The sequence below is a fragment of the Lepus europaeus genome, chromosome 12 (genome assembly GCF_033115175.1).
Source record: "Lepus europaeus isolate LE1 chromosome 12, mLepTim1.pri, whole genome shotgun sequence".
NCBI lineage: Eukaryota > Metazoa > Chordata > Mammalia > Lagomorpha > Leporidae > Lepus > Lepus europaeus.
The window spans coordinates 95958788-95974231 of NC_084838.1; the positions used below are offsets into that span (position 1 = coordinate 95958788).

A 15444-nucleotide genomic window follows, 5' to 3' on the forward strand; every position below is an offset into this window, starting at 1 on the left:
AGAACCAGTGTGTGAGGGGCAGACAGATCAGCTTGGCATTGAGGTGCTTAGATGTGTATTCAAAACGAGTAAGAAATAAATAGTCTATGAACATCTACACGGTTGGTCTAAGCAGGGGACCCAAAACCAAATTCAGAGAAGATAGGGAAAAAAAGGACATTCTGTAATCAATGAAATATACTAATTTCAAATTTTAAAAGACCAGTGGTCTGTGCCTACCTCGTGTCTCAATGCCCTTTCAGTAAAGGTTAAAAAAAAAAAAAAAAACAGAGTGGTGTCCTTGCTCCTCCCCCATCCTCAGTCCCCCCAGTTTCCACAGCAGTGAAAGGGAAGCAATCCAGTTCCTGTATTACTCCTTAGAACCAAAAGGCACCCCTTCTGCCACAGAGAACAAACGCCAATTAGTGTTCTCAGTAGTTTTGCTTACCTACATGAGAAAGTATATTTTACTTCAAATCTTTACTTTCAAAACACAAGGGCAAAAGAAGTTATTTGGCAGCAAAGTGCTTGATCCCCTGCTACCCACAGAAGTAGGGTACCCAGATGAAGTTCTATCTAGGCTTCAACCTGGCCAAGGTCCAGCCATCGCAGTCACTTGGGGAGAGAACCAGCAGGTGGAAGATCCTTCTCTTTCTTAGTTTTTCCCTCTCTCTGTGTAATTCTTTCAAATAAATAAATGAATGAATGAATGAATAAAACTATCTGTGCCTGAAAAATGCCATTAGCATAGTACCTAAGTCATTATCTATGTGGAGCATAGAACATAGAATCAAATATCTTCTTTTTCACAAACATACTGTATTAGAAAGACACTCGTGGTTTTAAAGGCCTGAACTCTCTCAGTGGATGGATAGGGCTGACCCCGGGATCCTGGCTCCTCAGATGGCCAGAAAACTAAGACTCACAAAGTATTCCACAGCTCCCCAGGGCACAGAACACAAGCTGGTTCAGGGACTGGCACGGTCTCCTACTGCAGGCGGTGAGAGGCTTTTGTGGGTCTTCTTGCAGGAGCTAAGAATATTCTTTTCTGATAGATCAAAGCTGTTGGTGGCCATCCTGATCACCATGGAGGGGACTGGCCTAGAACCAACGTTGGCTCCAGTCCAGGTCCTCCTAAGTGGTTGGGCACGTGAATGTGGTCATGCTGGAAGTCATACTTGCCCCAGGGCTTTTCATTTATGCAGTCCAGTAAGTTTCCTTTTAAAATTTAAGCCATTTGTGTTTACTTTTATAACATAAAACTAGGATTTTTTTAAAAAAGATTTTATTTATTTATTTGAAAGGCAGAGTTACAGAGAGAGGGAGAGACAGAGAGAGTCTTTCATACACTGGTTCACTCCCCAAATGGCCACAGTGGCTGGAGCTGAGCTGATCTAAAGGCAAGAGCTTCTTCCAGGTCTCCCACATGGATGCAGGGGCCCAAACACTTGAGCCATCTTCCACTGCTTTCCCACGCCATAACAGAGAGCTGGATTGGAAGAGCAGCAGCAGTGCCTATATGGGATGCCAGTGCCACAGGCGGAAGCCTAGCCCATTATGTCACAGTACTGGCCCCAGAAGGATATGATAAAAAGAAAACTATTTCCCCAAGGTAATTAACAAGATGATTTAACAACTACTGATGGGGCCAGTGCTGTGGCATAGCAGGTAAAGCCACTACCTGCAGTGCTGGCTTCACACAGCGGTGCTAGTTCAGCTTTGGGCTGCTCCACTGCAATCCAGCTCTCTGCTATGGCCTGGGAAAGCAGTAGAAAACAGATCAAGTCCTTGGGCCCCTACACCTGCGTGGTAGACCCCAGAGAAAGCTCCTGGCTTTGGATCGGCCCAGCTCTGGCCATTGAGGCCATCTGGGGAGTAAACCAGCAGATGGAAGACCTCCCTCTCTCTCTTGCCTCAGCTTCTCCAATAAATAATCTTAAAACAAAACAAAACAAAACACAACACAACTACTGATGTACTAAATGCCATCTATCCCTATGCTAAAAAATTTACAAACTCAACCACCTTGTGGAAATCAATAAATACTGACAGACAAAACCAACAGGAAAAATATACGGTGCACACTCATTTACCACACGTCAAATGCAGGAATCACCACAAAGTGCTGGGACTGCTGAAATGGGGGAAATGAGATGAAGACTGAACTTTTTTTTTACTCTACACACGTCTCAATTGTTTGACACTTCTGTCTTTGAAAGATAAGAATATTACTTCCATAAGTACAGTGAATGAATAAAATCGTTAAAATGGGTAGAGAAAGAGGAATTCTGGTCAGTGAGGACAGACTCTGAGTTCTAGGATTAGTAGGTACGGAGGACTGATGTAGACACTGTGTATGAGAAATCTACTGAGTAGATCTTCAGTGTTCTTGATACAGGCCCGAAAATGTGACCATGTGGGGTGACAAGTGCCTTAATCAGCTTGACTGGTAGTAATTCCACAATTACATGTATAGCAAAGCATTAGTTTGTACCCCCTTAGATATACACAATAGCTATCTGCCAATCACACCTCAAAGTTAGGGGGGAAAGAGTTTGAAACTTTATTCTGGAAGACTTACTTCATAGTGCTCATATTCATCAAGGTTAAATGTGTTGAAATCAAGGAAGCCATACTGCATTGCCTAAAATCCAAAAGAAAGCTATTAAGAACAAAGACGGGAATAAGCCATATTTTAACACTCTAGAAAAATATGTCTATATTTAAATTACTTTACACTAAAATAGTCTCAAAAGAAGTAGACTGTACCTTTTAGGTGCTTCATTATCTGGAAATCAGGTCTAACAGTATTTCATGAGACTTGATTTATTTTTTTTTTTGACAGGCAGAGTGGATAGTGAGAGAGAGAGACAGAGAGAAAGGTCTTCCTTTTGCCATTGGTTCACCCTCCAATGGCCGCTGCGGCCAGCACATTGCGCTGATCCGAAGCCAGGAGCCAGGTGCTTCTCCTGGTCTCCCATGCGGGTGCAGGGCCCAGGGACTTGGGCCATCCTCCACTGCCGTCCCGGGCCATAGCAGAGAGCTGGCCTGGAAGGGGGGCAACCGGGATGGACTCCGGCGCCCCAACCGGGACTAGAACCTGGTGTGCCGGCGCCGCAAGGCGGAGGATTAGCCTGTTGAGCCACGGCACTGGCCAGACTTGATTTTTAATCTGAACTAAGAAGTCCTCTTATCCATACCTAGTTAATTCATCATGCCTCCAAAGTACTCCTACAGTACTACATCACCGCCCACCCTTGGCTGAAGATTCAGAAGTTTAAGACTCAAGTACGATGCACAACACAATGGTCTCTAAATAAATAATAAAGAGGAACAAAACCATGGGCTAGCTGATTCCAAACAAAGCCCACTTCATAAATATGTACCTTCTTGAAACTTGAATTACACGATCATTGTTCCTGACACTTTTATAGACCAGACAACAATCCTAAAATGCAAATTTGAGGGTGAAAAAAGTATCCTTTCCATAAGAAAATAAAATTTGTGTTGTGCAAGAGCCTCACTGAGATGCAGGAACAGAGCGTGCTGAGGGGAACAAGCAGAACCCAGACCTCTGGGTCAAGGACAAAGAGTCAAAGTCCCCGGGAAGTGTTCTGGTTCACAATCACTGAAGCCAGACGGGGGAGGAAGCCAGAATTTTGGTCAACAAGGTAGTCTTTACTCAAAGGGGGTGAACCTTGCAAACCCAGTTTTCAAAATTTAAACTTCTGAAATATGAATGAAAAACAAGAAGGCCAAAGTGCAGATTAAAGGGTCCTCCTTTTATAAAATAGCTGTTCACACAATCATTTCGAGAGCAAATCCATGACACACTTTATTTCCTTAAATTCAAAATGCTTGACACAATTCATGATATTTGGAGTAGAGGTGCTCCTAACAGAATAATACAATAACTTGAGGTTCACAGGTAACTTCTGTTTTCCTTGGAATTACACAAGGTGATGCTATTCAAAGTAGAATGAAAATAAAGACATAACTACACTGATAGTGTTGCACGTATGTAAGAATATTCAGAATCAGTCACAAATACAAAATACTTCAGCTGAAAATCCAAAGTTGCTGACCCCTAAATAAAAATGAATATAGTTTGGCGTGGGGGACAACCTTTGACCTATCAAATACCAGTTAATCAGACTCGGGGGGAAATGCCTTAAAAGAACAAGCCAGGCCAATAAAGAACTGAAACTGCTACGCAGTGTTACAGAAGACCATTTCCAAGCTCCGCCAAGCTCTCCTCTTCTCTGTGCAAAGGTGAGTGTACCCACACATAAGCCATCCCCCAGGGTTCACCTGGCAGGGATGGCCGCTGACCTTAGAGAAGCCCAGCTGAGGGAGCAAGAGGTCTGCACTGGGCCTGCTGGCTGCACAGCCCAAGCGAACGAGTTCATGGAGAATGTGGTTATGAAAGAGGGTGGTCCCAGGGTGCAGGGCAGCAGTCCAAGTTGAACCACTGGGCAGGTTTCAGAAACAGTTTTAACAAACCAGATGGCTATTGAAATCCTGTTGAGCTTGAGATCCAATGCCTGAAGAAACAAACCTGTGTGTGACAGCTATGGTCTCAGTACTATGGTGGTAATCAGACCCATAAAAAACACACATCAGCGGCAACTTGGACTAGTCATGTATTAACTTTTTGTTTTTCTTTTAAATCACAACCCACTAAAGTCAATACTGAATCCAGAACCAAAGTGGCTTTTGACCCAAATCATGCCAGGAAGTACCCAGAAATTCTGAATGAACCGTGTCCTAATGCCAGCTGAGAAACGGAGGGCATGTGACATCACACAGATCCTGAAAGAAATTCTAAGACTTCCACCACACTGGGAGCAACCTCTGGGCACTTACCTTCTTCACTGCATGGAAACAGTCAAGCAGTGTGATGTAGTAATTGCAGCTTCCATAGGCAGCGTCTCTGAAATTATGAAATATATAACTCAGTGATTCAGATTTCAATTATCTACAGCACACCTACCTCAAGATACGGCTGACTAAAATTTAAAAAAGAAACACATACTCAGAGAACCTTTCTGAAAACTGATTCCAAAATAAACCCTTGCCTTTGGTTTTACAATAAACGATAACACCCTGTTGGAAATTTCACAGCAGTTCCCACCGATTTCAATAGGTATTATTTCATGGACTTGGATCCATGAAGACTACTTCCTGTAGTCCAAATGATCTGCCATTTTTGGCTCTGACAGGTGAGCTTCATCTTGAAACCAACTTATCAATAATATCTGTCCCTTCCCCTAAAAAGGCAGGCCATTTGAATTTTTTCTTTAAACTGGAAAATCCCATGTCAAGTTATTAGCAGGCAAAATACACTTTTGAATAAAGTGTGTCTTATGCAATGTTACATGTGTCTCCATCCAAATAGAAAATACTGAGGAACTGAGATATCTGAAATATTAGATGCAAGGTGCTAAGCATTTTATCCCTTATAATTACAATAGACCTTTTTTTTTTTTAAATTTTTTTAATTTATTTGAGAGGTAGCGTTACAGACAGATGGAGAGACAAAGAGAGGTCTTCCATCTGCTGATTCACTCCCCAAATGGCAATAATGGCTGGAGGTGGGCTGATCAGGAGCCAGGAGCCAGGAGCTTCTTCTGGGTCTCCCACGTGGGTGTAGGGGCCCAAGCAGAGAGCTGGATCAGAAGAGGATGAGCCGGGACACAAATTGGTACCCATATGGGATGCCAGCCCTGCAAAGCAGAGGCCTAAACTGCTGTGCTATAGCGCCAACCCCTAGAGTTGGACTTTTAATAATTTAACAGGATTTTTTTAAAAAAAGATTTATGTAAAAGAGAGGGAGAGGGAGAAGGAGAAAGACAGAGTCAGAGATCATCCATCCACTGGTTCATTCCCCAAATGGTTACAAAGGCCAGGGCTGGGCCAGGCCAAAGTCAGGAGCCAGGATCTTCATGGGTGAAGGTAACTGGCAAGAGCCCAAGCACTTCAGCCATTTTCTGCTGCTGTCCCAGGTGCCCTTAGCAGGGAATTGGGAGTGATAGTGGAGCAGCTGGGACTTGAGCCGGCCACTGCACCACAAGGCCAGCACCAACAAGATTAACCTCCTTCTAATTCTTAAGGGCCAACAGGAATGAAGAACAGGAATGAAGGGGTCGGTTACCTTGGTAGAATCACTGTAGTCTTGGGGGAAAGTACTTAGTTTATAAACAACTCCACCCAAACTCTGCATCAACACCTATCAGTATTTTTACAACAAATTTTTTAACAGGTAAGATTTTTTTTTTCCCCAGAAGAGTAAGACATGCCCACCCCTATCAGCTTCTCCTTTTGAAGGCTATCTTGAGTCACTACAAGATGACACTTCCTGGAATCAGGAAAGGTAAAAATAAAGTTACTATCGCTACCCTAGGTCCAAACAAATGTGCCTACCTTACTGGCACTCATTTGTTCCCCAAGTGGAACAGGACTGCTCCTGGAGCCATCAGTAACCACTGCCTTAGCTGGGTTTCCTGATGATATTTCTTGCCTGAGACATTAAACTACACATAAACTTTTGATTCTCGCACAAGCCTTAATAGCCAACACTGTTATTTACAGCAACATCGAACCAATGACCAGGGAAAGAAAGAGCATCCTCTTCAGCTAAAACGGTTTTCCACGCTGCTCAGTGAACCGGTGAGAATTACTGAGCTACGTGAGCCTTCACAACCACTGGACACAGGCTTTTGCAGCACACACCGTTTCTGATCAGGACAGCTTTTCTTGAAGCTAGCAAACGTCTCCATCCAACCCGGAATCCAGTTCCACCAACAGCTATTGGCAGTATTTGGGAAGAAGGAAAACAGACGCCTTGCGGCAGTGGCTCTCAAAGTGTGGACGGGGCCAGCAGCAGCAGCTCAGCCCAGCATCCTAGAAATGCCACCCCACACCTGCCAAATCAACCGTTCCAGGGAGCAGTATCTGGTGACTGAACAGGTGAGTCCTCTCTCTGACTGTGGTGATGTTCAAGTTCATCAACCACTGGCCCACAGAATCAACAAATACTTGTTTTATAGGGGGGAAAAAGCTGTTTTTCATGAAACCAGGAGCATTTTTGCATAGAGAAACTATGGCAAGAAAATTAAGTATTTTATTTAACCCAAACCAGCCCAAAGTTGTTCGTGGGAATAGGGTGAACTCTCAAATTGCACGCCAGTGATTTTAACCGTGTCTCCTGGGTTAGCCACTATCATTACTGTCTTCCTAATGACAGCTCTCCCAAGCCAGTGAAAAGGACGCTCATTCAGTCGTGGTGACAGCTCAATGGACCTAGAAATTTCAGACCCTACTATGGGCCAAGCCGTGCGCTATTCAGCAAGGATTTGATAAGCTATCGTCTGTACTCAGCTCAAATGCTGCCTCCCCCTACACATTATCTGAATAGACTGAATCTTTCTTTATTCACTCAGGTTTCATGAACACCTCCAACTTCACACACACCCGCACCCCTCCCTCCCACCCAAGCTTCCTGAGGCTTCCTCACAGACACAACTGCAGCTATGCAACTGGAGGTCAGCTTTCAGGAGGGAAAAAGTCTTCTCACCAAGATCATTCAACGAACTTGGGAAAGTAGATGAAAATCAACAAACGGGTGCTGCTTGGAATTTGTAAAGCAATGTGTAAAACAAGTTTTGAAAATAGCAACTTTTTAAAAAATTTTATTTCTTTGAGAGGCAGAGTTACAGTGAGAGGTAGAGACAGAGACAGAGAGAGAGGTCTTCCATCTGCTGGTTCACTCCCCAGATGGCCGCAACGGCCAGAGTTGCACCGATCTGAAGCCAGGAGCTTCTTCTGGGACTCCCATGTGGGTTCAGGGGTCCAAGTGCCTAGGCCATCTTCCACTGCTTTCTCAGGCCATAGCAGAGAGCTAGATAGGAAGAGGAGCAGCTGGGACTAGAACCAGTGCCCATATGGTATGTTGGCCGCCGCAGATGGAGGCTTAACCCACTGTGCCACAGAGCGGACCCCAAAATTAGCAACTTTCATAACAGTTTGTATTCAAAATCCAAAAAGAAACCCATCAAAAAAACAATGGATACATAAACTGTAGTATATTAACAGAAGGGAATGCCATAAAAGCAATAAAAAAAGATTGACTATTCAAATGTGTAACAACATGGATACATATTACAGGTATTATATATTTTTTGCTTAAAGATTATTTATTTATTTGAGAGGCAGAGTTACAAAGAGAGGGAGAGACAGAGAGGTCTTCCATCTGCTGGTTCACTCCCCAGATGGCCACAATGGTTAGAGCTGGCATGATATGAAGCCAGGAGCTTCCTCAGGGTCTCCCACATGGACGGAGGAGCTCCAGCACTTGGGTCATCTTCCACTGCTTTCCCAGGCCATTAACAAGCAGCAGGATCAGAAGAGGAACAGACGGTTAAGCTGCTGCCTGTGGTGCCAGCACCCCATATGGGCACTGATTTAAGTCCTGGCTGCTCCACTTTGGATCCAGCTCCCTGCTAATGCACCTGGGAAAGCAGTAGAAGATAGCCCAAGTGCTTGCACCCCTGTACCCATGTGGGAGACCCGTGAAAAGCTCCTGGCCCAGACCATGACATTTTTGACATCTAGGAGTCAGTCAGTAGATGGAAGATCTCTCCATGCACACCCTGCCCGAACCCACATGTCAAAACTCTGTCTTTAAAATAAATGAAAATAATTTTTTTGAAGAAAAAGGTGCCACCTTTCCAAATACAGAGTGTGTATGACTGCAGTTACATGACATTCAAAGGCAAGCAAAACTAATTTATGGTAGAAGTTAACTGATACAATGAAAAGTGACTGCAAAGGGGTGGGATCTCTCGAAGTTCAAGGCATTTTTGCACCTTCAACTGTGTGGTTGCTGCATATACAACATAACACTTCGCTGTATACTTAAGATCAATGGTTTCTGGGGCCAGTGCTGTGGCATAGTGGGGGGGGGGTCGCCACCTGCAGTGCCAGCATCCCGTGCGGGCACCAGATGGAATCCCGGCTGCTCCTCTTCCAATCCAGCTTTCTGCTATGGCCTAGGAAAAGCAGTGGAGGATGACCCAAGTCCTTGAGCCCCTGTGCCTGCATGGGAGACCTGGAGGAAGCTCCTGGTTCCTGGCTTCGGATGGGTGCAGCTCCAGCTGATGTGGCCAATTGGGGAGTGAACCAGCAGATGGAAGACCTCTCTTTCTCTCTGCCTCTCAAATAAATAAATAAATAGATCTTAAAAAAAAAAAAAAAGAAGAAGAAGAAGAAGAAGAAGAAGAAGATCAGCAGGTTAATGCCCTGGCCTGAAGCGCCGGCATCCCATATGGGCGCCAGTTCAAGACCCAGATGCTCCACTTCCCATCCAGCTCTCTGCTATAGCCTGGGAAAGCAGAAGGCCCGAGTCCTTGGGCCTCTGTACCCACATGGGAGACCTGGAAGAAGCTCCTGGCTCCTGACCGGCGCAGCTCCGGCCATTGCGGCCAATTGGGGAGTGAACCATCGGATGGAGGACCTCTCTCTCTCCCTTGCCTCTCCTCTTTCTGTGTAACTTTGACTTTCAAATAAATAAATAAATAGATTTAAAAAAAAAAAAGATTTTTTTTTTTTTAAATTTTTGACAGGCAGAGTGGACAGTGAGAGAGAGACAGAGAGAAAGGTCTTCCTTTTGCCGTTGGTTCACCCTCCAATGGCCACCGCGGTAGGTGTGCTGCGGCCGGCGCACCACGCTGATCCGATGGCAGGAGCCAGGTGCTTCTCCTGGTTTCCCATGGGGTGCAGGGCCCAAGCACTTGGGCCATCCTCCACTGCACTCCCGGGCCACAGCAGAGAGCTGGCCTGGAAGAGGGGCAACCGGGACAGGATCGGTGCCCCGACCGGGACTAGAACCCGGTGTGCCGGTGCCGCAAGGCGGAGGATTAGCCTAGTGAGCCGCGGCGCCGGCCCAATAGATAAATCTTAAAAAACAAAACAAAAAAAAGAATTGTCTATAAGGTATAAACCAACTCATGAATATTCAATAAATGTCGGCTAAGGCCAAAACCACTACACCAAGTGTTTTATGTCCCTTATACCTCACATCCATTTTAGGGCTCAGACTTGGAAAAGACCACAGAAATATTAGCAGAGCTGTAAGCCAAACCTCCACCAGTCTGCTGTCAACAGCTAAGCTTTAACAACTAGTCAATATTATCTCTCAAGAAAACAGAAAGCAGATAAATAAATCACACACACACACACATTCTTAAAACTCAGTGGTTAAAGAATTTTATCCATGTTGGATTAAGTCTAATGAAACACTGTTCTTGAACATAAAAACATGATCTACTGCAAATGAACATTGTGTTAGCAATATTTTGTTTTATTTATTTTATACTACAGAAGTAGCAAGGATTTAAAAATATATAGTTTTATCAGGCTTTTTAAATTCGGGTTGGTGTACTTTCCAATTAGTAAATGCTACAAAACAGTAAAATGAGATGAAGAACCAAATTTTAAAAACTTAAGTTCATCATAGACTGATACCAGTAAAATACAGCAAATATGAAATACAATAATATTCTGTTACATACTTAAAATAATGCAATAATCCTAGTTTGATAAAGAGAAATAAATTACAGAAGGAATGGAAAGGGGGACATGAAATACAAATGCATATCTTCTATTATTTGATTCCAGACATACAATTACTATATTAAATTACTATAAGTATCTCTAAAATCTAGTCTCAATTTCTGCATTTAATCCCGTAACAGGTTGGCCACAAAAACTAGACAGGCTGGGACCAGTCCACAGGCCACAGTTATAGAAATACTGCTCTTAAGAGGAATCAAGTATCTGAGAATGTTAAGTCTTGCTTAAAAGTTTTAGAGAACTGGGATCAAAAGTAACTATTCATTTCTCGTGCCAAATTTCAATAATTTTTATAAAAGATTCACTTATCTTATTTGAAAGGCAGAGAGGGACAGACAGAGGTCTTCCATCTGCTGCTTCACTCCCCAAATGGCCTAACCCAGGAGGAAATTAGGAGGCCTGTCTGTGGCACAGCAGGTTAAGCTGCTGCCTGCAACAGCAGTGTCCCATGAGCACCTGTGCATGTCCTGCTCCAGTTTTGATTCAGCTCCCAGCTAATGTGCCTGGGAAAGCAGGGGAAGGTGGCCCAGCCTCAGCAACTGTGGGTATTTGGAGAGTGAACCAGTGGATGGAAGATTCCTGGCAGTCTACCTTTCCAATAAATGAATAAGCCTTTAAAACAAAAGGGGAGATGCCGATTTCAAGTCACTTTTTCTAATTTGCTGAATCATTAACATAACCTTCAATGCTGTATGTTCTTTATTTCATGATGTGGGGGACATATCTCAAAGCTCCCCTGTGACAAAGCCAGGTTCATAACCAAGTCTTTGTGACAGCAAAGCCACACCTGCAAACTCAGGCCTTAAGCGATCCATATGACAATCCCAGAACAACTATGGGTGTAGTGTCCCTAATCAGGCCTTGAATTGAGCAATGTTCAGCTGATACAGTCTATGCAGATACTCTCAAATCTGAAAACAAAACAAAACACTTCTGGTCCTCAGCATTTTGAGTAAGGGATACTCAACATTAACTAATTTGTGAGTGATGAACAATGCAGTGTTTGCAAATATCAATAAAATAAAATAATGCAACAAGTAAAGTTATTTCACCCATCTGCTACCCACTAATTACCATAAAGTATGTAGACTATACAGCTAAGTATTTTCATAAACAAGCAGAGGAATTTTTAGGGCTAAGCCTGATTGACAAGGGAAAATATTTTCTTTCGAAACAACTCCAACACAAGCCCACGCTTGAGAGTGAGACGGGGGTGGCATCTGTGTGCGTAAAGGCGTTAGCACCCACCACCTCCCTGCACAGCTGCTGGACGGGTTTTTCTGGCATTGGTCTGCACTATAGCCACCTCACTATCACCTCTGCTGGTTGTCTCCCTGGAAGAAAGGGTTTTTGCCCCAGAAGGCAACTCTGGGTTACTGGACAAAAACTAACTCCTGGGTGGTGGTGCGAGTCCTGTAACTCCAGGATTCTCAGATGAATACAAAGCTTAGTTTTCAATCAGTGGCTCTCAACCAGGGCAGATTCTGCTCCCTCCACCCCAGCACCACTTCCAGGTACACTGGGTATTTTTTAGGAAATATTCTGGGTTTTGACAACTTGCACCAGTGGGCAGAGGCCAGGGATGCTGCTCACCCTTCAAGACAAGATAAGATAAAGCCGCTGCTGAGAAATCAAGATTAGCTCTATAGCATTAGTCACACATACCTTAAAACAACTCCCACTACCTCACCCCACAACAACCGCCGAAACGCTTCTGGTGAGGATCTGAGATCAACCTACCACATCACTTCTCTATTTACCTGAAAGGGATATACGACGTATCTCCAAAGATTAATATTCTGTATGCTTCTTCCGGAGTTCTCCCCAAATATATAACCTGTTTTCGAAGAGAAGAAAAAGCAATTTACTTGTAAGTGAAGGTACAGCGAGGCAGAGGTTGCGCAATTTCCAGCCCATCAGTGGAGCCTCTGAGGCTGCCGGGTCATGCAATAAATCCCCTCTCTGCTTGGCTTCTGGTACCTGCCTTCGGAGCCCTGCCCCAGGATATTACAGATCCACCTGTGAGAAACACAGCACTCTGAAGGCAGTCTGCACGTCCGATGTTAGAGGCAGCTCATCCTCGTCTCCCTCCCACAGGGATCCTCCTGAGCTGACAGCAAAGTGCCGGGCATGGTCTGGGACCGTGGTGAAGTAGAAACACAAAAAAGCAGGAGAGATTTTGATGGGCTCCACCCATATAGACATAATCAGAACACTGCACACGGTTCCTGTAAAACTGCATTTGTGTCCTACCCTCATTTATTATTTCTGCTTTAGAACTGTGATATGCTTCATTTTCACTTGCTTGAATATTTCCAAATACAGGTTGAATATCTTTATCAGAAATACTTGGGAGCAGACATGTTTCAGCTACTGGATTCTGGAATAATTGCACAGACACAATGACGTGTTTAGGGCTAGGACCCAAGTCTAACCTCGAAGCTCATTTATGCTTCCTTACACACACAGTATTCCTCCCATTCCTGCGTTGTGACTCCCACCTGTCCGTGCGATCAGGTGTGGAATTTTCCCCCTGTCCTGTCCTGTCTGCGCTCGGGAAGCTGAGACCTTAGCGCATTTTGGATATCAGATCTCTGAATCAGGAACACTCAACCTGTAAGTTCTTTGGTATTTAAGATGCACGGCTGGTATTCCTTGCATTTCCAAAATTTCCTTGTTTTGCTGATACATTATTTTTGGACCATGAATAGGACATTTTTGGTCTGCGGTTTGTTTCTCTCAACAGTTTGGAGATATCAATGTTGCTCCACTGCCTTTTCATTTCTAGTGTTCTGTCCTCCCCCTCCTCCATACATAATCTATTCTAGCTAGAAACTTGGAATTCGAGACTCTTACCAGTACCTAAATAAGTCATCCGCTGGAGCTAGCACTGTGGCACAGTGGGTTAAGGTGCCTACAGTGCTGGCATCCCATATGGGGGCCGGTTTGAGTCCTGGCTGTTCCACTTGTGACCCAGTTCCCTGCCACCATGCCTGGGACAGCAGAGGAGGATGGCCCAAGTGCACCCACATGAAGACCCAGAAGAATCTCCCAGCTTCAGCTTGGTCCAGCCCTGGCTGTTACGGCCATTTAGGGAATGAACCAGTGAACTGATCTCTCTCTCTCTCTTCTTCCTTCCTTCCCTGTAACTCTTTTAAGTAAATAAAACAAGTCTTTAAAAAAAAAAAGTCACCCTCCCTCTTGGGACACCTATATTCCATTCTGGAGTGTCTGGGTTCCATTCCCAGCTTCACACCCAGTTCCAACTTCTTGCTGATGTAATAGCCTAGAAGACAGCAACTGAAGGCTCAAATAGTTGGGTTCTTGCCACCCACGTGGGCAATCTGGACTGGGTTCCCACGTCTTAGCTTCAGCCTGGCCCAGCCTCTGTCGTGTGGGCACCTGGGGATGAATCTGCAGGTGGAAGGGCTGTCTGTCTCTGTCTTCCTCTGCCTCTGTTTCTCTGCCTTTCAAATAATTAATTTTTTAAAGACAAATTTAAAAGGCTTGTCATCTTCATATAAAAATGACAACATTTTTAGAAATTATTGCATTTAGATACATTATTTTTCCAAAATCAAAGACCCAGAAAGGATCTTTGGAACTTAAGAGAACTCTGCTGTGGCCAGGGAGTGCAGTGGAGGATGGCCCAAGTCCTTGGGCCCTGCACCCCATGGGAGACCAGGAGAAGCACCTGGCTCCTGCCATCGGATCAGCGCGGTGCGCCGGCCGCAGCGCACCTACCGCGGCGGCCATTGGAGGGTGAACCAACGGCAAAAAGGAAGACCTTTCTTTCTGTCTCTCTCTCACTGTCCACTCTGCCTGTCAAAAAAAAAAAAAAGGAACTTAAGAGAAAAGACGTATCCTAAAATCAATCAGTCATTAAGGGTTTCCAGAAGGCACTTAACCAAGTTTCCACTTTAAGACTCATGAATGGAAACTCTTCCCAGGGCCTAGCTGATGTGATTTCATCTTACTTTAAAAAGAATGGACGAGGCTGGTGCCACGGCTCACTAGGCTAATCCTCCGCCTGCGGCGCTGGCACCCTGGGTTCTAGTCCGTTTGGGTGCTGGATTCTGTCCTGGTTGCTCCTCCTCCAATCCAGCTCTCTGCTGTGGCCCGAGAAGGCAGTGGAGGATGGCCCAAGTGCTTCGGCCCTGCACCTGCATGGGAGACCAGGAGGAAGCACCTGGCTCCTGGCTTCAGATCGGTGCAGCACAGGCCATGGTGGCCATTTGGGGAGTGAACGAACGAAAGGAGGATTTTTCTCTCTCTCTCTAACTCTGCCTGTCAAAAAAAAAAAAAGAATGGACGAGTGGGTACTGGGCCCAGTGGTTTAGACACCTACATCCCATCAGATTACCTGAATCTCAAACCCAGTTTGTTTGTTTTAGATTTTTATTTATTTATTTGACAGGCAGAATTATAGACAGTGAGAGAGAAAGAGAGAAAGGTCTTTCTTCTGCTGGTTCACTCCCCAAATGGCCGCTACAGCTGGTGCTGCGCTGATCCGAAGCCAGGAGCCAGGTGCTTCCTCTTGGTCTCCCATGCGGGTGTAGGGCCCAAACACTTGGGCCATCCTCCACTGCCCTCCTGAGCCACAGCAGAGAGCTGGACTGGAAGAGGAGCAACTGGGACTAGAACCAGTACCCATATGGGATGCCGGCGCCGCAAGCGGAGGATTAGCCTAGTGCGCCAGGGCGCCGGCCCTTCAAACCCAGTTTCACACCTGACTCAACTTCCTGCTAATGCAGACCCTGGGAGACAGCAGTGATGGCTCAGGCAGGAGCTGCTGCCTACATGGTCAACCTGGATTACGTTCCTGGCTCCCAG

The 15444-nt window shown here is 45.0% G+C and overlaps 1 protein-coding gene across 6 annotated transcripts in view; it reads right to left on the reverse strand.

The window, feature by feature from the left end:
- Positions 1-15444, reverse strand: part of CDC14B (cell division cycle 14B) — a 104249-nt gene that overhangs the window by 30871 nt on the left and 57934 nt on the right. For all 6 annotated transcript variants that reach the window (XM_062208563.1, XM_062208558.1, XM_062208560.1 and 3 more), the window contains exons 5-7: positions 12372-12448; positions 4846-4912; positions 2561-2623 (exon numbers count right to left, since the gene is read on the reverse strand). In XM_062208563.1, the coding sequence (XP_062064547.1) occupies positions 2561-2623; positions 4846-4912; positions 12372-12448 (207 nt within the window). The remainder of the gene's footprint in view (positions 1-2560; positions 2624-4845; positions 4913-12371; positions 12449-15444) is intronic.